Source organism: Phascolarctos cinereus, unplaced genomic scaffold, assembly GCF_003287225.1.
Source record: "Phascolarctos cinereus isolate Bilbo 61053 unplaced genomic scaffold, phaCin_HiC Scaffold_726;HRSCAF=1367, whole genome shotgun sequence".
Classification (NCBI taxonomy): domain Eukaryota; kingdom Metazoa; phylum Chordata; class Mammalia; order Diprotodontia; family Phascolarctidae; genus Phascolarctos; species Phascolarctos cinereus.
In genome coordinates this window covers 422,386,763-422,408,576 of record NW_027556098.1, presented here as the reverse complement: position 1 = coordinate 422,408,576, position 21,814 = coordinate 422,386,763, and the positions used below count along the sequence as shown (strand labels likewise).

The following is a 21,814-nucleotide window of genomic DNA, read 5'->3' as shown; positions in this document are numbered from 1 at the left end:
AGAGCCCTGCGAGGGTCAGCGAGCTGGCCGCCGCGGGCTGGGGTCAAGCAGGGCAGGGGCTGGCCTTGAACTCAGCTCTCCATCAGGTGCGTCACGACCACAGATGACAGACTTGGGGCTGGAAGGGGACTTGGCCCTTGAGCCAATCCCCCCACTTTTCAGATGGGGAAACTGAGGCCCAGGAAGGACACGTGGTTAGTGGGGTTCAAACTTCCTGTTGTCTCCTCTCCACCCCCCCCCCGCCATGACACTTATTTCTCCCGCCATTCTTCCTTTTTCCACTCCTGGCCTCAGTTTCCTTTGTTCAATACGGCTTGCCCCTCGGTTTCCCCAGGGTGAAACTGGGGGGCTGGACCGGCCGCCCTGAGCGCCCTCGCACACCTCCCCGAGGATGCCGCCCTAAACACCTCCTTGCCTGGCAAAGACTACATTTCCCAGAAGAACGCGGGGCAGCAGCACTTCCGGGATGGCGGCGGCAGTGGGTCGCTAGTCGCGTTGCTATGGAGTGCTCCCGGGGCGGGGCCTGGAGGGGGAGCGCGTGCTGATTGGCCAGCTGCTCCCGGCCGCGAGTTTCTTCTCGCAGCGGCGCAGAAGAGGCCTGCCGAACTCCCGCGGGAGGGGCTCGGAGCCCTGTGGTCAGTTACCGCCGCGGGCCGGCGGCCGGGAGGTGCGGAGTGCGCAGGAATGGGGCTGGCTCCTCTTTCCGCGCTGCCCCGGGCCGGCTGAGACCCGCAGGACGCGCCCCCGCGTGCCCCAACACCCCGGGAGGCTCATTCCCTAGCGGACAGCTCACTTAACCCCGCGGGAGAGTTCGAGGACACGAATTCAAGACCTGCCTTTTACCCGCTCCTGCACCGTGGGCGGTTCCTCTCCCTCTCCGCCTCAGCTTACCCTGCTGTAAAATGAGAGAGTTGGAGTGGCCGCTTCAGTTCAGCTCGCACTAAGCGCTTACACCCGCCAGACACTGGGAGGTGAAGACGGCCGTGAAGCCATTCTCTCGGGCAGTAGTAACACTCGCATCGGACAGTTACCTGGAAAAGTTCAGTCATTTCTAGGGTGGAGAGCATTAACTGCGGGGGGGAGCAGCGCGGGCTGCTTGGGTCCTCTGCAGGACAAGGGGCTGCCAGAGAAAGCTAGGGAGTCCGAGGTGGTGGTGAGGAAGGAATGCGTCCCAGCACGGAGCACAGCCTGGGCAAAGACCTGGGGGCAGGATATGGATTGTCACACAGGGTATGGCCTGGAGCCAGATGGTGTGTCCTGCCCAGGAGGCGGGTCTTAGGAGGAAAGACCACGTGCCCATTTTTGGACAAGGGGGTGGGTAAAGCTGGAGGGGTGGGCCTAACACTGGGAGGGATATCCTCCTGCCTGGGGCCTCCCCCAAAGCCTCCCTCTGGCCAAGTGCTCCCCCCAGCCTCTGCATGAAGACCCGGGTTAGGGCAGGGAAGGCCCGGCAGCGTCAGCTACTGCATGAGTGTGGGGCTCTCTGTTTGACAAGTTCTTGACTTTCCCTTACCTCCCATGTAAGATGCCGGGTCAGACAAGAGCCTCCTTCTGGAGAGGTGGGAGCCCGTAGGGTGGTGCTGAGGCCCCTGGGCTGCAGGAGACGTTCCTGGGGTGGAGGAGGTGCCCCAGCCCTGAGGCCCCAGGCTCCCCTTTGTGATTGGCTCAGCTGGGTTTTCTAGGGTTCCAGGTCAGGTCACAGTCCTGAGCCCTTCTCCTAACCGGCCCTCCTTCCGTTTCTCTCCCAGGTTTTCCGAGGGAAGCTGCTGCAGGAAGAAAAGACTTTGAGCCCCCTGTCCGGTTCTGGGAGCGATGTCCACTGGGTGGGTTTCCTTCTGGGGAGACCCCAGGAGGCTCTGAGCCTCTGCTTGGGACCAGCCATTCGTGTGATAGACAGAGCCCAGAGCTGCCAGAGCTAAAGCAGCTACTGACCATCCTACTTGTAGGGATTGTGGGGGCCCATCGTCCAGCAGACCCTGGAGGAGGGAGGTGAGAACTGGCGAGCCGGGTGGGCAATAGAGGGTGAGGGTGAGGGGCTGAAGGCAGGACTTGAACTCAGGTCTTCTGCACTCAGCTGGAGGCCCTGGCCGCCAAGGTTGGGAGTGCCATGCAGCAGCAAGGGCCTCAGTTCACTCTTCCCTCCTCTGGGTGAAAGACTTGGACCCTATCTGCTCCCTTCCAGGCAGCTGGGCCCACCTGGATCCTTGGTCCAGCCCTCCCTTCCCAGCAGCTCACAGCACCTTTGTCTTCTGTCCCCAGGGACCCTCTCGACAGCCAGTGCCTGGGTGAGCTTCCATCAACCAGCCAGCCTTACATAAGGCCCAGTCCTTTGTCCTGAATATACAAATGAAACAGGGCGTGCCTCCAAAGAACCTCCACTTTACTGGGGTAACATACAGGCGGGGTCAATAAATGCAAGGTCACTTGGAGGGCACCAGCCACCCTGGGATCCAGGAGGGCTGCCTGTAGGAGGGAGCAGCAGAGCTTAGAAGGAAGCTGAGAATTCTGGGTCATGGAGAAGAGCAGGAGGAGGAGACAGTGTCTTAGGGGCCAGGGAGGGGAGAATGGCATGGCCAAGGAGCCCCCCTGAGGATGGACTGTCTGGAGGGCTACAGAGCCACTGGGAGTGACCTGGAAAGGCCGGCCCTTAAGAAAAGGCCACTTTGTAATGGGAGGGCCTGGGGGCAGGGGGTGGTCAGACAGGACCTGCCCAGGGTGATGGAGCCTCAGCTAGCCTGGTGGAGAGGAGAGGATGGAGGGAGAGCCTGAGACTTGGTGACGTCGTGGATGTGGGCAGAGAGGGCAAGGGAGGCATTGGGCAGGGCTCTGAGGGATGTGAAGGTGCAGGGGCCCTCGGTGGAAACGGGTCAGTCTGGGGGAGAGATGACGAGTCTGAAATGTCAGTGAGATGTGCTTTGGAAATGCCCACTTGGCACCAGAGGCCAGACAGAGTCTGGAGCCTTCGAGGCCTCGGTGGAGAGCTGATTCAGCCTGTGGGGACTGACTGAGGAGGTCAGAGAGAGAGAGAGGAAGGCCCAGGAACAACCCTGGCCTACATCCAGCAGGGGTCTGAGCCCCGAAAGGAGGCCGCAGAGGTACGGCAACAGAGGACTGCAGAGCCAGGAGAGGCCTCGGCATCCTGCCGCAGCCTGCCAGAGCAAGCCTCTGCTGGAAGAACTCCAGACTTGGCAAGCACGCTCTGTGGGGAGCAGGCTTGTTCTCATTCACAGCACCTGCTTCTCCTTACAGACAAGCCCGGATCTGACTCGTGACAACTTCTGGCCTCTGCCCTCTGTTGCAAAACAGAATTAGGCTCATCCCCCTTCCCCCTGATGGCCCTTCAGGTGTGAGAAGGTAGCTGAAATCACCCTCGTGAGGCTTCTCTGCTCCATCCCAAACATTGCAAGTTGGCTTTGTTCTTAAATGAGCAGAGACCCCTTTTCTCACCCTCCTATCTCCATACTCCCATTGGGAGGACGGGAGAGAAGGGAGGAAGGAAAAAAGGAAGGAGAAGGAATGAACCTTGGAGCAAATGTGCATAGTCAAGTAAAACCAGCTCCCACATTGGCTGAGTCCGCAAAATGTGTGTCTCACTCTGAGCCTCTCTCATAAGGATGCTGGATAGCTCTTCATCCTAGCCCAGGGGTGGGGGTCCTATGGCCTCAAGGCCACATATGGCCCTCTAGGTCCTCAAGTACAGCCCTTTGACTGAATCCTTAGTCACTGAGAAAATGGTGGAGTGGCTGAGCCAAGTGCAGATCCCTAGAGCACTCCACTGGAGACATCTTTCCTACAACATTGACAAGGAATCATTCACTAGTTCTTTGAATTTAGTCATTCAGCCAGTTTGGGACCCATTTAATTATACTCTTACCTCTCTCAAATTTTCCATAAGAATGGCATAAGAGACTAACAAATTTATAGGTGACATACTCAGCAAATTTGCATCTAGTACAGACCTGAAAAGTGATGGAAAGGAGGAAAAGAAATAACATCTATTAAGTGCTTACTACATGCCAGGTGGGGCAGCTAGATGGCACAGTGGATAACGTGCTAAGCCTGGAGTCAGGAAGACCAGAGTTCAAATCTGACCTCAGATATTTACTAGCTGTATGACCCTGAGCAAGTCACTTTACCCTGTTTGCCTCAGTTTCTTCATCTGTAAGATGAGCTGGAGAAGGAAACAACTCTGGGAGGCAGTACTATTATTATCCCCATTTTAAAGATAAGAAAACTGAGGCAAACAGATGAAGTGACTTGCCCTGGGTCACAAAATTAGTATGTGTCTGAGGCCAGGTCCATTTGAGCCATGAGTCCAGCCACCTACCCAGTTCTGACTCCAGTGAATTGCATTAATATCCAGTCAAAATCTCTCTATCCTCTCTCTGCGGAACACAAGAGACTATCAAATGCTTTGCTAAAATCTAGGAAAACGATATCCCGCCGCATTCCTCTACTCTACTAGTTTAGTAATCCTGTTTAAAAAAAATGAAAAGGATATGGGGGTAAGGTGACATGGCCTGTGCTTGATAAAGCCAGGTTGGCTCTTTAGAATCGTTGCTGCCCTTTCTAGAGGTTCACCAACCATCCCTTTAGTGATCTATGCTAGAATGTTTCCAGAAATCAAAGTCAAGTTCATTGGCCTATAACTAGCAGGCCTTATTTTCTAGAAAATCAGGACATTTGCCTGTCCCCAGTCTTCCATCCCCTTCCTCCATCTTCCACAGTCTTTCTAACATTAGCAGTGATCCCAAGAGATCTTGAAGGCTCAAGCACCGGGCTGAATCTGTGACTCTGTGCTAGGGATCAATGGCAGATCTTCCACTTGGGTTCAAAAAATCGCCTTCCTGAGCATAATCTGGTGGATCCCAGTTAGCCAGCAGTGGTTCTGGAAGATCCCCGGGGTCTTTGAGTTAACCACAAACTCGACGTGAATCAGCACTTTGGGATGTAGCGACGACACAACCGAGCACGTCCTGGACAGTCACAGCCAACAGAAGTAGGGAGGATCGCCCTCGGCCGTCACACCTCCAGGAGGAGCGTGGCATTCAGCATTGGGCTCCAAGGAAAGCAGCCGTGAGAGGGGAGGGCCTTCCATCCGTGACACAGGGAGCTGGAGAAGGCCTAGTGGGAACAGGACAGCTGTCTCTTGTAGAGACTTATAGACTGGTTTTGCTGGTCCCAGAGGGCAGGACCCAGAGCACGAGGGGAGGCTGCGGACGGGCCTGATGGTGAGGCCTGGCCAGCTGCTTGCAGAGCCATGGCCTCATCTTCCCAGAAGGTCTTCAGGCAGAGGTTGGACGGTCACTTGTTGGGAATGACCATGGAGGCCTGTCTGTGACAATCCAGCTGGGCCCCAGCAGGCAGAGCCAGGAGCCTTAAGGGAGACTTTGGTGCAAGATAAGGAGACCTTAGGAGTCAGCCCTGTATGGCGGGAAGACGATGCTGGAGAGCAGAGATGTCCACTGAGGTCATCGACTCTAAGCCCCTCATTATACAGATAAACTGAGGCTGAGACAAGGGAGGAGCCTTGCCCAGGGTCCCATGGCTGCTAAGGGTCTGCAGCAGAATTTGAACTTGGCTCTCTCTGCCTGTAGGCCCAGCACTCTCCCCTTCCCACCCACCTGCCTTGTTTGGGTACAAGTGGGATGACCTGGCCCTTGAGGGCCCTTCCATCTGTGGGAGTCAGAGGCCACCTGAGGCCTTTTGTTTTCATGGGAGGGGTGAGATCTTTAAGAGTTAGAGGGGAGGTGCTTAGAATTCCCAGCCTGAAGACCCCAGTCCCCAAAGGGCTGTGGGGCCGGCCCTCAGGGAGGGGAGCTCCCCTGGCAGGAGCCTTTGTCCGGCCAGTCTCTGGAAGCGCTCAGCCAAAGTCAGTCTATGTGCAGGGCACCGAGCTGAGTGCTGGGGGGACAGGGAGGGCCAATACGTGGTGCCTCCTGCCAAGGGGCTCAGGTGGGAGACAAGCTGTAACTAATGGTGCACACAGAGTAAACTGGAGGGGACCCCAGAGCAGCGGGTGCTGGCGATAGGGAGTGGGAAGAGCCTCTGGCGGAAGAGGAGATTTTAGGGGCCCGAAGGAAGCCAGGAGGTGGAGGCAAGAAGTAAGGGCGTGCCAGGCACGAGGAACAGCCTGAGAAAATGCCCAGAGTCAGGAGATGGAGCGTCTTGTGTGAGGAGCAGCCAGCAGTCCAGGGTCACTGAATCAAACAGTGTATGATGCAATAAGACTAGAAAGGTAGGAGGGGGCTGGTTAGGGAGGGCTTGAAAGCCCGACAGGATGTTGGATTTGACCCTGGAGGTGATAGGCAGCTCTGGGGCGGGGGGAGGCCTGCTCTTTAGGAGAATCTCTTTGGGGCTGAATAGGGGATGGACAGGCGTGGAGAAAGGCTGGGGGCAGGCAGGTGGTCCAGGGGTGAGGGGATGAGGGCCTGCACCAGGCTGGGGCAGGGTCAGAGGAGAGAAGGTGATGAGACAGTGAAGACGACAGGCCTCAGCACCATAGCAGATCTGGGGGGTGAGACAGGGAAGAGTCCAGGATGACTCCTAGGTGGGAACCCAAGGGGCTTAGAGAATGGGGGTGCCCTTGAGATTAAGAGGGGAGGGAGGAGGGTGAGGGCTTTGGTGGAGGGGGAGATGATGAGTTCAGTTTTGGACATATTAAGAGTGGAATTTAAGTTTACCAAGGCTTCCAGCCCAGGATGTCTGGTGGGCAGTAGGAGATGTGAGACTGGAGATTAGCAGGGAGGTTAGGGCTATGTGAGCAGATTTGAGAATCAGCAGCACAGAGGTGATCGTTGAAGGAAGCTTCATCGTCACCCAGAAGTAGCAGCGAGGAAGAAGAGAAGGCGGCTCAGGCCAGAGCCCTGGGGACACTGGTGGTTAGTGGGGACTCAGCTGAAGAGGAATGGTCAGGCAGGCAGGACGAGAACCAGGTGCCCCAAAAACCTCGAGAAGAGAAGATGCAACAGAGTCAGGTGCTGCAGAAACCTCAAGAAGGCCCAGGACTGAGTAAAGGTCAGCAGTCAAGAGACCGTTGGTAAGCTTGGAGGGAGCAGCTGGGGTGATGGTGATGGGAGGGGCAGTCTGCAGGAGAAGGCAAGATGGGATGGGAGCAGGGGGTTCTGGAGGAAATAGTGGGGAAAGCTGTGTGACAGGAGATGAGAGGGAGTGCTTGGTGTGTGGCCTCAGTTTCTCAGAGAAGCATTCTCTGAGGTACATTCGCGGTCATTGGGAAGGTGGCTGTGAGGGGTTCTCGGGTTCTTTCCACCCTGATTTGCTGAGCCGGTGACTTAGGACTGTCGGTAGCATCCTGTCCTGACTGGAGCGTGAGTTTTGGTGTGCACTACCCCAGGCCAGGGGCAGCCTTACCTCCCAGTCTTTAGCTCAGCAGACCCATACCTCTCATTGCAGTCAGCAGTAACCTTCCAAGACGTGACCATTGACCTCTCCCCGGACCAGTGGAAGGGTCTTGGCCCCACTCAGAGGCAGCTCTACAGGGACGTGATGTTGGAGAACTACAGAAACCTCGTCTCCCTGGGTAAAGCCACCCTCTCCTCAGGCAGAGGCAGCCTTTGGGACTTCTCTGCAGCCTGGCCACGTTTGGGGCCCGGGCCCTCGGCTCCTGCCCAGAGACAGGAGAGCAAATGGCAGAGTGGCAGCTAGGTGCCTCAGTGTGTGGGACTCTGGACTAGCTGGGTGACTCTAGGCAAACACCTTTCCCCCGCTGTGCCTCAGTTTCCTCATCTGCACAATGAATATAATAATAGTACCTGCCTCCCAGGGCTGTCAGGACAAATTGAGATCTCCTGCATAAAGCCCTTTGCAACCTTTGAGCCCTCCATGGGACCGTCTCTATCCCTATCAATGTTAGGGGAGGGCCCTGAGCCTGTCCTCAGGGGCCTGGCTTCAGATCTCAGTGCTGCTGCGTGTTACTGCCCGCGGTCACTTCTTTGCGAGCCGAGGTTCCTCCTCCAAGGCCCTAGGGACACTCTTCTCGGCCTTCCTTCTCTCTCATTCTCTCATAGATCTTGGAATCTATTCCCTCATCTTACAGAGGAGGAGACTGAGGCTGCCAGGTGCAGGGCCATGCGCTGGGTCACTCAGCTCTTTGCTCAGGATCTCCCTTGACCCTCCCAACTTCTCTGTGAAGTTGTCAGTACAAACGTTTACCCTGTCTTCTCAATGAGGCTGCTCAGGCTGAAGGCAGAGGGAGGGCTTCGTGAGGCTCAGCTGACCCCCCCCCAAGGGGGTTCCCTTTGGACTGCAGGGCCAGGTCCCTACTCTCCAGGCCCCAATCACTAGCCCCCACCCCAGCCGTGTGGGGGCCTCTGCCCCGCTTGCCCCACACTGAACCCCAACCAGGCATTCCTAGGCCTATGCTGGGGGAGCTGTCCAAAGCATGGTGTGCCGTCTTTCCTCAGGGCCAGAGTCCCCTGGATCCAGACCACAGATCATCTCCTGGCTTGAGCAAGGGGAAGGAAGAGAGTTTCCAGGGAGCATTCCTTCTGGTGAGTGTGAGGGAGATCGGGGGGGTGCTACCTGAGGCCAGGTTTGGATGTGTTTGGGGGTATCCTCAGAGCCCATTGGGTTGGGGGGTGAGGGTCCCTGTCCGAAAAAGGCAGAGCCACGAGGGAGCTTAGCGGCCACAGCCCCTCTTCTTAGAAGCTCTGTACCACTGGAGGAGTACTGCACCTGGAGGGTTGTGGAATTCCACAGCTCTAACTAGCTGTTACCCTGGATAAGTCACTGTACTTCTACCTCAGTTTACTCATCTGTAAAATGGAGATAAGATTAGCGCCTGCCTCACAAGAGTTGTTGTGAAGATCAGATGATGAGAAAACATGTAAAGTACTTTGCAAACCTTAAAGGTCTACATGAGTGCCCATTACTGTTGCTACAGCAGAGGAAGCTGAGGCCCAGAGAATGGGCAAATGACTTGTTCAAAGCATGAAGAGGTAGTTGGTTAGTGGTGAGGTCTAGATCAGAGCCCAGGCCTTCTGAACCCTGGCTCTGGACTCTCTGTTAGCCTTGTACTGCCTTCCTCCCCGTCCAGAGCTAGATGTCCCAATTAGATCAGGCTATGACTAAAACATCTCCATTCCCACCCTTGTGAGGCACAGGCTGGCCCAAGGCCCTTGGACAGGTAGAAGGCAGGCTTTGCTGACCTCGTGTAATCCCTCCACGACTGGCTACTTGCTGCGGCCCAGGCCAGCTGGGAGCAGAGCTCCTCTGGCTCTTCTCTAACACGGCAGTTCGTCTGAATGCCTTCTCCATTTCCTTGCTCTCATTTCCCCAAGCCCAGCAGCTTGCACCTTCTCTCGCTTTGTGAGGCTGGAGAGACTGGGCGCTTTTCAGCTTGACCGCCTGCCTCCCTTCTGGAGGGTGGGACCTGCCAGTGACAGCAGGGGGTGGACTGGGTTGCAGGCAAAGGGATCATTCCTTGTGCCTGTTCATATCATGACAGGCAGCCTTGGTGAGAAGGGCCTGGGGTAGACACAGAAGACTGCACTTCTGTTCCTGGTACCTTGGACTGGCAGTTTGGCCTTTTGAAGCTTCAGTTTTTCCCATCTGCAAAATGGAAATAATGATACTTGACTGCCTCCCTCACAGGGTTGCAGCGAGGAAAGGGCTTTGTAAATTGGAAGTGGGTATAGAAATGTTTATTATTGTTACTAGAATAGAAATCACTCTTCCCAATCCTACAGTCCCATTGGATCCTCACAACAGCCCTGGGCAAATCTTTGTGACCTTGGGCAAATCACTCCCTACTCCCCTTCCCCAACCTCTAGTCCTGTGAAGGGAGGCAGGGCAGGTGCTGTGTAAGCCTTCAAGTGAAAAGCATCACTGGCTTTTGAACCCAGGTCTTAGGACTGCAATTCTTGTATTCTTCATTCTCATTGTCCGACATCTTAATTCTTTTTCCATAAGGAAAACAGGTAAGCAGGATGATGAAGGGACCCGAGACTCAGCCTTCCAAGAATAGTTTGAAGGAACTGGGGAGGGTCATTTTAACACGGAGAAGAGAGGATGCAATCACTCACTCACCCCCTGCCTCTGAGTATCTGGGGAAGAGAGGTTTGAGTTTTCTGGTTGACTCCTGAAGGCAGAACCGGGGGCAGTGGAGGCCAGCTGACTACATTCCCATATAGGCTCCTAACAAGGAGAGGAGAAGCCTCAGAGCAGGATGAGGCTGCTTCACGAAGGTCAGGGCTCCCTAAGGTCCCTGGGAGGCAGGCATTTAACAGATACGCAGGGCCAGAGACTTGAAGTGAATGTCCCAAGGTCACACAGCCAGGAAATGCCAGAGATGCTGCAGAGAAACCTATAGGCCTGCTCTCTTAAGGGGAATGAGTGAATGAATGAGATGTTTTAATGAGTACTTGTCAAGATTGTTGTATATGGGGTGCCAGCTTGACATAGATCAAGAGTCCTTTCCCCCCCCCCAACTTAATAGTATTTTATTTCTTTCAATTACATGGAAAGATAGTTTTCAACATTCACTTTTATGAGATTTTGAGTTCCAAATTTTTTTTCTCCTCCCTCTCCTCCCCCCTCCCCAAGATGGCATGCAATCTGATATAGGTTATATATGTACAATCCTATTACACACATTTCCACATCAGTCATGTTGTAAAGGAATAATCAGAACAAAAGGGAAAAGCCACAAGAAAGAAAGAAAAAGGAGAGAAAATAGCATGCTTTGATCTGCGTTCAGACTCCATGGTTCTTTCTCTGGACGTGGATAGCATTTTCTATCATGAGACTTTTGGACTTGTCTTAGATCCCTTCATTGCTGAGAAGAGCTAAGTCTGTCAAAGTTAGTCATCCCACAATGTGGCTGTTACTGTGTATAATGTTCTGGTTCTGCTCACTTCACTCAGCATCAGTTCATGTAAGTCTTCAGGAGTCCTTTTTTAAAAAATAATTTTATTTTTGTAAATTTTATTTTTAGGTTTGAATTCTCCACTCTTCCCTTCTCCATCCCTCCACCCCTCCCCGAGTTGAGAAAGTAAGAAAAATAAAACCCATTACAAATTCCCTTACTGACCATGTCCAAAACAATTCCTCAGTCTGCACTCTGGAGGTAAATAGCATATTTTGTTGTGAGTCCTTTGCAATTGTGGTAAATCATTGTATTGATCACAGTTCCCAAGTCTTCCAAAGTTGTTTATCTTTACAGAATTGCTATCATTACATAAATTGTTTCCCTGGTTCTGCTTCCTTCACGTTGTATTGGTTCTTCTCTGAAACCATCCCTTTCATCATTTCTTATAGATTTCTGTTACCTTCAGATACCATGGCTTGTTCAGCCATTCCCCAGCTGATGGGCATTCCCCCTGTTTACAATGCTTTACCACCACAAAAAGAGCTGCTATGAATATTTTTGTACATAAGGATGCTTTTCCCCTTTCTTTGATCTCTTTGAGGTATAGAACCATTAGGGATATCACTGTGTCAAAAGGTATGTGCTATAGCCAGGAGAACATTGCACACAGTGACAGCAACACTGTGCAATGATTAACTATGATAGACTTCGCTCTTCCCAGCATTACAATGATCCAAGACAATTCCAAAAGACTCATGATGGAAAATGCCATCCACATGCAGAGAATGAACTGATGCAGACCAAATCATACAATTTTCATTTTCTTTGTTTTTCTCATGGTTTTTTTCTTTTTGCTCTGTTTCTTCTTTCACAACACGACTCATGTGAAAATGTTTTATGTGATCGCACACGTGTAATTGATACCAAATGGCTTGCTGTCTTGGGGAAGGGAAAGGTGAAGAAAGGAGAGAGAAAAATTTGAAAGTCAAAATCTTAGAAAAAATGATGTTGAAAATTGTCTACATGTAATTGGAAAAAATAAAGTACTATTTACATTTTTTAAAAAAGAAAGAACCACTTACCTTAAAATTTGAAAAAAAAAAAAGGTATGCATAGTTCCAAATTACAAATTTTATGTAATGATAATTATTGATTTTCCTTCCTGTGGAGCTCTCTGTCTCCTCTTTGGTTATGACCTCTTCTGCTCTCCATAGAGCTGACAGATAATTTCTTCCATATTCCTCTAATTTGTTTATGATGTCACTCTTTATGTCTAAATCATGTACCCATTTGGAATTTGTCTTGGTGTATGGTATGAGATGTTGGTCTGTCCCTAGTTTCTGCCATTTCCTCAAATATCTGGGATCTTTGGTTTTATCAAATAATAGATTACTGTGGTCAATTACTTCCATATATTGTGGAGCTAATCTGTTCCACAGATTGACCACAGATTTGTAGCATGTCAGAGGTTCTTAACACAGGATTCATTTTTTAATACTTGAACAATATTAATATTAAACAGCATTAACAGTATAAACAATGTTAAAACAAAAAGCTTTTTAAAATATTTTGATAATTGTGTTTCAATATAATTAATTTTCTTTGTAATCCATGTATTTTTATGCATTTAAAAACATAACTCAGGAAAGGGGTCTGTGGGCTTTACCAGACTGGGCCACAGGGTCCAGGACACAAAAAAGGCTAAGAACCCCTGGCCCAGATCGTCTCTGAGGTCCCTTCCAACGGTAGGATTCTGTGAACATTGAGCCTTTTCCAGAGCAGCCAGATGGGACAGTGGTTAGAAGGCTAGGCCTGGAATCAGGAAACCCTGAGTTCAAATCCAGCCTCAGACCCTTAGCAGCTGTGTGACCCTGGGCAAGTCACTTCTACTCCACAGGGCTGTTGTGTAGCTCAACCAAGCTAACACTTATGAAGGGCTCCGCACTGTGCCTAGCACATAGTAAGTGCTATACAAATGCCAGCTAGCCAGCAGCAGCAGCATTATCACTGTCACGGTTATTGTTATGATTTCTTTCAGATTCCAAGACTCAGACTGAGGCCAGGTGGGGCATTTCTACAGAAGGAGAAGTGTGGAAGATGGGATCGGAGGGGACCACCGGGGATGCTGACCAGGAACCTAAGTGGGGAGCAGCCTCTGGACATGGAAGCAAGTCCCTTAACCCTGCCCAGAGCCCGTATTCTTTCCCAGGATGTGATTTCAGCCCATTGACCCGCCTCCACGAGCAGGCTCAGCCGGGTGAGACGGGCCGGGCGTGTAACAGGCTGAAGACATGCATCCATCTGAGGTTAAACCAAGTAACAGGTGGGCAAGGTCCCGCCGGAGAGAGACCCTTTGAGTGTCGCAGCTGTGGGAAAAGGTTTAAGCGGATTTCCTGCCTGAGTCGACATCAGAAGAGCCACGCTGAAGTGAAGCCCCACCTGTGTAAGGAGTGTGGGAAGGACTTCAGTCAGCGGTCTTACCTCAACGAGCACCAGAGGATTCACACTAGCGAGAAGCCCTACGTGTGCAATGAGTGTGGCAAGGTGTTCAGGCAGCGATCCACCCTGATCCGCCACTGGAGGACCCATACCGGCGAGAAGCCCTACGGATGTCACCAGTGTGGGAAGGCTTTTATTCAGCAGACCAAGCTCACTGAACACCAGAGAATCCACACGGGAGAGAAACCCTTTGATTGTAAGGACTGCGGTAAACCCTTCGCCAGGAGATCCCACCTAACGCATCACTGGCGGCGTTGTACCGAGAAGAAACTCCGAGGAGGCGCATTGGGTGCATCTGAGGAGAGCTCCGGCCCTGACGACCCGGAGAGACTTCTCCCCAAGGAGAGCTCTCATCCGTGTAACGCGTGCGGGAAATCTTTCAGGCGGCGCTCTTCCCTCATGCAGCACTGGAGGAGTCACACTGGCGAGAAGCCCTATGAATGTAACCTGTGCGGCAAGGCCTACGGCCGGTATTCAGCCCTGAGTGATCACAAGAGAGTTCACACTGGAGAGAAGCCTCATCTGTGCCTCCAGTGTGGGAAAGCCTTCAGCCACAGCTCGGTCCTCACTCAGCACCAGCGAATCCATACTGGGGAGAAGCCTTATGAGTGCAGTGAATGTGGGAAGGCTTTCAATCGCAATTCTAATTTTTTTCTGCACCAGAGAATTCACACTGGAGAAGAACCCTGTGCGTGCAACGAATGTGGCAGGGCCTACAGCCGGAGCTACAATTTTTTTCTACACCAGAGAATTCACACCGGAGAAAAGCCTTATGAGTGCGGTAAATGTGGGAAAGCCTTTAGTTGGAGGTCCAAGTTTTTTCTACATCAGAGAACTCATACCAGAGAAGACCCTCTGGATGTCGGTGAGCGCCTCTGGGCTACAGACACAGTAAGGGGTCCTCAGTATGGGATGGAATTGTAGGACGTCAGTGAGGAGGGCTGGGACCGAAGGCCATTCTGCCCCTGGAAGAATGGTTAGAACTGCCCAAGAGTGTGGGAGACGTCCTGCCTTAGGTTGGCAGCTAACTGCCCTGTAGGGAAGGGCTGGGGGAGTTCCCCAGTCTGGCTGATGAAGAAATGCTGGGTGTCAAGAATAAAAATGACCGTTTGCAAACGCAGTAAGGTGGTAGTGGGTGTGGCGCCCTCTCCTGGCTGCTCTGCAGGGTGAGGCGTGTTCCTGCCCTCAGGGAGCTTGCAGTCCACCAGGGATAGGGATGAAGGGTGAAACTAGGTGGGCCTTCACGCCAAGGGCTGGAGGAGGGGGCTGGGTGGATCAGCTCCTGCTGCTGCTGGCCTCCCCAGGCGACCAGAGTCAGCGTGGTCACATTGGGGGTGACGTGCTGGCCGCAGCCAGCTTCAGAGTCACGGCCCCAGAGCAATGGCTTGGGCTCAGAACTCCGACTCGGCCCTCAGAGAGTTCCCCTCTGCTGGAAAATATCACTTGGGAGAATGTGCTGGCGGTCAAAGCTGCCCTTCTGGGTTGCAGAGGGCTTTGCAGATAGAATGTCCTTGGAGTCTCAGAACAACTCTGCTACTGGGCTGACTTGGAAATAGGCCTTGCCTGATTTCTGATGTGTCATTGACATAATATCCTTTGCCTTCCCAATGGGAGGGAGAGGGAGAAAATTGGGAACCCCAAACTTTTAAAAATTCATGTTAATTTTTTTTTTTAAATCCTGCAAGATGTATGTTCTGAGGAAACCGAGGCCAGGCTGCCAGCTGGGCAGCATGGTCCACAGAACACTGGACTTGCGGTCAGGAAGACTGCCGCTGTCCAACATTTACCAGCTCCAGCCCCGGGGGCAAGGCACTCTCTGTGCCTCAGTTTTCTCATAAAAAGGACATGATCTCTCCCAAGACGGTGGTTGTGGGAATTAAATGAGATAACATGGAAAGCCCTTTCAAACCTTAAAGCGCATTTAGGGTAAATGCCGGCGGTTAACCCAGAACCCAGAGCTGGAAGTGACCTGCCTCAGAGGCGTAACATTCAAACAGTACCTCAGCTAGAACCCCCTTTCCCTGACAAGGGGCCCTCCTGCCTTCTCTGGAGGACCCCCACCCCCAACCTCCAGTGACAGGGAATCCATCCCACTTGGGGGTAACTCAGAAACATTAGGAGGGTAGGAGGCAGGAGAGGGAGGGAGGAGAGGGAAGAGGAAAGGCAAGAGAGGCCCTCTGCAGTAACAATCTTTATAAATTGGAAGCAGACATAGAGAGAAGGAGCTCTATGACTATAGTTAGTGGTGGACTCCTCTGCCCGGGAAGGGCAGAACTGGTTTTTAACAGCTCTCCATCAGTCCCTGAGGTCCAGTCCACAGGATGAGCTCAATGCTTTAAGGATCAATGATCCTAGCCCCTTGGTGCTTTGGTAGATGGTATTTGTGAATGGCTGTGCCAACCTGCTGGTGACAAGCCTGTCTCTACAGAGAAAGCTGGTGCCCGCAAGACAGACTCAGACATTGCCAGGCCCAGTTTCAGAACCCGCTTGGTTGGACCTGCCTATGTTTGTGCTCTGCTGGCATAACCACTGAGAGCCCATGATCTCCTCCATGCCATAAGGAGACACTGAAGTAGTACATGTCCAGGACATTGGAATCTCTTTCCTAGAGAAAGCCCAGCTAGCCACGCATAGTAAGTTCAACTAAGGTGTCAACTACTATCTTTCCTTAATACTTTATCACATTATCATCTTCCTCTTGTCTTTTTTTGAATCTGTGCCTCAATCTCCTTGTTTTCTCAGCTTTCATTTCCACTTCTCTAAAACACAGGCATTGAAGTAGATACCCAGAGATAAGCAGAGGGCTAACTCACAACTCCTGGTTACTGAAAGTTCATTCTTGAATCCATAGGCAGTAACCTTCTCTGGTTCAAGGGTTCACACTTTCTGAAGCTGTCTCCTCCCATGGGTGACTGTCCTTCTGTAGCCATCTGTGTCCTTGTCCTCAGTGTATGCCTTACAACCATGGTACTCTGAGCCCTCTCTTCCCATAGGCCAATGTGTACTTTGAGAGGGTGCCCCAGACTTTTTTTTATTAACCAATTATTCTTACTATATCACCTTTGTGAATGCCCTTTGCTGAAAGCTAATTGATGTCTACTGGCTGATTGAAATGGGAAGCACACCAGTAGGGGCTCATGAACAAGGCGGAAAGCCTCAGCAATCCTCAGGGTTACCCCTAGAATATGGGGGCAGGGAGGATAAGAAGTAGTCAGCAGCCTGGACTTTGCCACCAAGCCTCAGCTGCCTCCTCCCTCCATTTTGAAGAAGGCCTCAGAACAGCCATCCTTCATTCTCCAGACTTCATCCCCATCCCTTCATGTAGGTGCTTCCTCTCCCCTCCACCTTCAACTTCCTCTTATGTGTGCCATTTCCTGATTAGAATGTAAACTCCTTCCAGGTAGGGACTATTTCTCTTCGTTTCTGTCTGTGTCCCCAGGGTTAACCCGGCAAATAGTGATTAATAAATGCTCTTTGATTTGACTGAGACTGGGGGATGGTGTGAAGTGGAAAGGCATATATTCAGAAATTAACATGACGTAAAAATAAAAGGTATCTTTAGACATTAAACAAACCAAATAAATTCAAAAATTAAACTTTTGAAAACCAAATCAGTCAATCAAATACTAATTGTTTATTGTTGTCAGACACTGTGCTAGGTGCTGGGGATACAAAGAAAAAGCAAAAACAATTCCTGCCCTCAGGGATCTTCCATTCTAATGGGGGAAACCACATATGGAATTCAGAACATGCAAGATAAATACGGAGAAGATGGATGTAAATAAAGCAAGGTGTGGGTCCAGATGACTTCTAAGGTTCCCTTCTTCTCTACTATCTTATGGTCTACATTCTACAGACCTGAGAGCGTGAGCATCAGGATACTCCCTTACTCTATAAACGCCAGTGGCTCCCGATTGCCCCTTTGTTTGGTTCAACTATTTATTTGTTCATGTGTTTGCTTATTTTTAGTTCTCAACATTCACTTTTATAACTTTCCCCTCCCTCCCCAGAACGGCATGCAATCTAATATAGGCTACATGCATCCTTTGTTTGGTTTTTAAAGCCCCTCACAGCTTGTTCCCAACTCACTGTTCCAGTCTCCTTGTGCATCTGTGATCTAGACAAACTAGGCCTTAGTAGGCAAGGAGTGCCCTAAGCTATACTGAGGCTTGACTTCCTTCTCACTAAATGCCACTGCCACAGTGAACACATTGTTCATTTGTTTCAATCATGTACAACTCTTTGTGACCCCATTTGGGGTTTTCTTGGCAAAGCCAGTGGAATGGTTCACCATTTCCTTCTCTAGTTCATTCTGCGGATGAGATAACTGAGGCAAACAGGGTGAAGTGACTTGTTCAGAGTCACACAGCTATAAGTTGTCTAAGGCCAGATTTGAACTGGGGAAGATGAGTGTTCCTGACTCCAGGTCTGAACTCTATCCAAAATGCCACCTAGCTGCCTCAATGAACACATAGAGTAAATAGTAAACAAACTCTTATTCAGGCCAATGGCAAATAAATCAGAAAATAATTCAGATGGGAATAAACCAGAAAACACACAGAGTGAAGAAACTTCCCCACTGGAGGGAGATTGTCTTAGTTCAGTCAAGAGACAGGATCCCAGATCTCACCAAGGGGCCTTCCCTGAAGTCTCCCGCACTCTCAGCTGGGGAGTGGAACCAGCAGAGAAGGATCTGGCTTTGCTCCCTGACTCTGCCCCTCCTGCAGGCATGGAGCATTGAATGACGCAGCTCCTTCTGAGGAGAGCCCCATACAGATGGGTCAGCCTTCTACCAATACTGACTACTAATACCGAGTGGCTTGTCACCCTAACTCCCAATGCCCTCGTGTTTATTCAGTAGACATTTGTATGTGGACATATTGAGGGCAGGGACTTTCTCACTTTTGTCTGTATAGCACAGTGCCTTGCACACAGTAGGCGCTATATACATGCCAAATCTGGTGCTTTGTAGGTTGAAACAAGCTTTTCAGAGGTTATCTCATTTGATCCTTTCAATAGCCCTGGGGCTGATCTAAGAGGTTAAGGGATTTGTCCATGGTCACTGTGCATGGTGCAAAGCCTTGAGAATAAAAATACAGGTAGAAAGAAAGACATTCCCTGCCCTTGTGGAGCTTACATTCTAATGGGGAAGACAACATATCAAAGCTGAAAAGGTGGAGGGAGACACAATGGTACCTGGTGTTGGGGAGCATGGTAGAAGCCTGGAGGGCAGCCTGGACAGGAGTGAAGCATCACTGGCCTGGGCACCCTCCTTGGAGGTTCTGGGAGAAGTCATCCAGTCAGAGAGAGGAGAGGCGCAGCATGGAGCAAAATCCCCCCTCCCACCCCCATTGGTGGGATTTGAACCTGGGTCTTCTGGATGCCAATCGCACTATTCCATGCTGCCTATTAAGGTCCCTTCAGCTCTTACATACTGTATTCTAAGATCTCTCCAGCCCCACCTTCCATGTTGTATGTTCTAAGTTCTGATATCTGGTGCTTCTCTGGTCCTGTGTGAAGGTACCACCACTGATACCGCCCATAAAGACCTCTTCGAGTGGTGAAGTGACTCAGAATTCCTGAAGTCTACACCAGCAGGGTTCATCCTTGCCACATCTCCCTTAGTTTGGGGGAGGCTTAGTACCAGAGGGCTGGCCATGAGATGATGGATGCTTTCAACTCCAGCAACTCATAAAGAATTGGCTGCTAAGGCAAAGAGGAGCTGGCATGTGAGGTAGGAAGAGTGGATATAATAGGGCAGAGAATCTCTTCTTTACATCGTGATTAATGTGAAAATATTAAATATGAATGTATAGCGGGCAGCTAGATGGCTCAGTGGATAAAGCTCCAGCCTTGGAGTCAGGAGGACCTGAGCTCAAATCCGGCCTCAGACACTTGACACTTACTAGCTGTGTGACCCTGGGGAAGTCACTTAACCCCAATTGCCTCACCCCCCCCCAAAAAAAGAATGTATAAGTAGAGCCTATATTGGAGTGCACGCAGTCTTTTGGCGGGGGGGGAAGTAGAGGGAAGGGGAGAAAATTAAAAACTCAAAATCTTAGGGAAGTGAATGTTGAAAACTAGAAATAAACTATTTTTTAAAAAGCTACTGAAGACCTGTGCAAAGATACTAGAAGGGTATATCAATATCTGATCATCAGGTACAACAGAAAATTTGAGCACTACTTTTGACTGACTAAAGACAATTAAAAAGAAACATAAGGAACAGAATGGGGGGTGAGGGAAGGTGTCTCATAAATTCTTTATATCTTTAATTAAAATCAAAATGTTAAGGTGATGAAAGGAACAAAAGTAGTGGAAAGAATAAAATGATTAAACATCAGTCAAAAACTATAGAGCAGAAATTCTTTTTTTTTTGTTGGCTTTTGGTTTTGGGGGTTTTTTTGGTACAGACCCATGGTTGAGGCTACTTTTTTTTAAAAAAATTATTTTTTTCTCTTATTAATTTTTATTTCTTTTTAGTTTTCAACATTCACTTCCACAAGATTTTGAGTTCCATATTTTCTCCCCATCTCATCCCTCCCCCAAACCCAAGACAGCACGCATTCTGAATACCCCTTCCCCTAATCTGCCTTCCCTTCTATCTCCCCCCCACCCTTCTTTTATCCCCTTCCCCTTCTATTTTCCTGTAGGGCAGGATACATTTCTATACCCCATTGCCTGTAGATCTTATTTCCTAGTTGTATGTGAAAACAATTTTTAACATTTGTTTTTCAAAATTTGGGTTCCAAATTTTCTCCCTTCCTCCGTCCCCACCCACCCTCATTGTGAAGGTAAGCAACTCAAAACAGGTTATACATGTGTAGTCATGCAAAACACTTCCATAATAATCATGTTGTGAAAAACAAACTATATTTCCCTTCATCCTATCCTGCCCCCACTCACATTTATTCTATTCTCTTCTCGCCTTGTCCCTCCTTAGAAGTGTTTGCTTCTGATTACCCCTTCCCCCAATCTGCCCTCCCCTCTATCATCCCCCTGCTCTCTTGTCCCCTTCCCCCCTTTTTCCTGTAGGGTAAGATAGATTTCCATACCCAACTGAGTGTGTATGTTATTCCCTCCTTAAACCAAATCTGATGAGAATAAGATTCCCTCATTCCCTCTCACCTTCCCCCATTTCCCCTCCAATGTAAAAAGCCCTTTCTTGTCTGTTTTATGTGAGATAATTTACCCCATTCTATCTCTCCCTTTCTCCTTCTCCCAGTATAATCCTCTCTCACCCCTTAATTTTATTCTCCAGATATCACTCCTTCATCTTCAACTCACCCTGTGCCCTCTATCTATACATATAGTCTATCCATCCATATAATTTTTCCCCTCCAACTACCCTAATACTGAGAAAGGTCTCATGAGTTACAAATATCACCTTTCCATATAGGAATGTAAACAGTTCAACCTTAAGAAGTCCCTTATGATTTCTTTTTCCTATTTATCTCTTCATGCTTCTCTGGAGTCTTGTATTTGAAAGTCAAATTTTCTATTCAGCTCTGGTCTTTTCATCAGAATGCTTGAAAGTCCTCTATTTCACTGAATTACCATTTTTTCCCCCCATAAAGATTATACTCAGTTTTGCTGGGTAGGTGATTCTTGGTTGTAATCCTATCTCCTTTGCCCTCTGGAATATTATATTCAAGCCCTCCAGTCCCTTAATGTAGAAGCTGCTAAATCTTGTGTTATCCTGATTGTTTCCACAATACTCGACTTGTTTCTTTCTGGCTCCTTGCAATATTTCCTCCTTGACCTGGGAACTCTGGAATTTGGCTACACTGTTCCTAGGAGTTTTCCTTTGGAGATCTCTTTCAGGAGGTGATTGGTGGATTCTTTCCATTTCTATTTTGCCCTCTGGTTCTAGAACATCAGGGCAGTTTTCCTTGATAATATCTTGAAAGATGATGTCTAGGCTCTTTTTTTGATCATGGCTTTCAGATAGTCCAATAATTTTTAAATTCTCTCTCTTGGATCTATTTTCCAGGTCAGTTGTTTTTCCAATGAGATATTTCACATCATCTTCTATTTTTTTTTTCATTTTTTTCCATTTTGTTTTGCAATGTCTTGATTTCTCAAAGGGTCATTCCCAGAGCTAGGCCTTGCTGGGCATCCACACCACGTAGGGCACTGTGGGGCAGAGTCCCACCTGGGCCCTGGCTTCCCAGATCAGATGCCTCCGTGTTGCAGGTTCCCGGAGCGGGCAGTCCTCAGTTTCTTCCTCTATAGAATGGGACTGATGCTCCTCACCCGGCGGACTGCCCAGGGCTATCGGGCAAGGCCCGGAGCTGCAGGATTTCGGGGCCAGGAGGGAGCTGAGCCCCGGGACAGCGAAGCCTTCGTTGTGGCTGGAGCCCAATCGGGTGCTGCTTCCACAGTTAAAAGGGAGGGGGGTCTCTGAGCCTCGGCTTTCTCAGCTCTGTAATGGGGAGAAGCGCGCAGCTCCCGAGGGCTACTGGGAGGGGCTGCAGCGGACCCAGG

The 21,814-nt window shown here is 50.2% G+C and overlaps 1 protein-coding gene across 1 annotated transcript; it reads left to right on the top strand.

Moving 5' to 3' along the window:
- The first annotated feature begins 1,223 nt into the window (after nucleotides 1-1,223).
- LOC110220093 (uncharacterized) lies at nucleotides 1,224-14,447 on the top strand. Its single transcript, XM_078146429.1, has 6 exons — nucleotides 1,224-1,230; nucleotides 1,749-1,823; nucleotides 2,260-2,285; nucleotides 7,414-7,540; nucleotides 8,424-8,510; nucleotides 12,867-14,447. Exons 4-6 carry the CDS (start codon nucleotides 7,507-7,509, stop codon nucleotides 14,249-14,251), a joined length of 1,506 nt encoding a protein of 501 aa, XP_078002555.1. The 5' UTR covers nucleotides 1,224-1,230; nucleotides 1,749-1,823; nucleotides 2,260-2,285; nucleotides 7,414-7,506; the 3' UTR covers nucleotides 14,252-14,447.
- The last annotated feature ends 7,367 nt before the right edge of the window (nucleotides 14,448-21,814 follow it).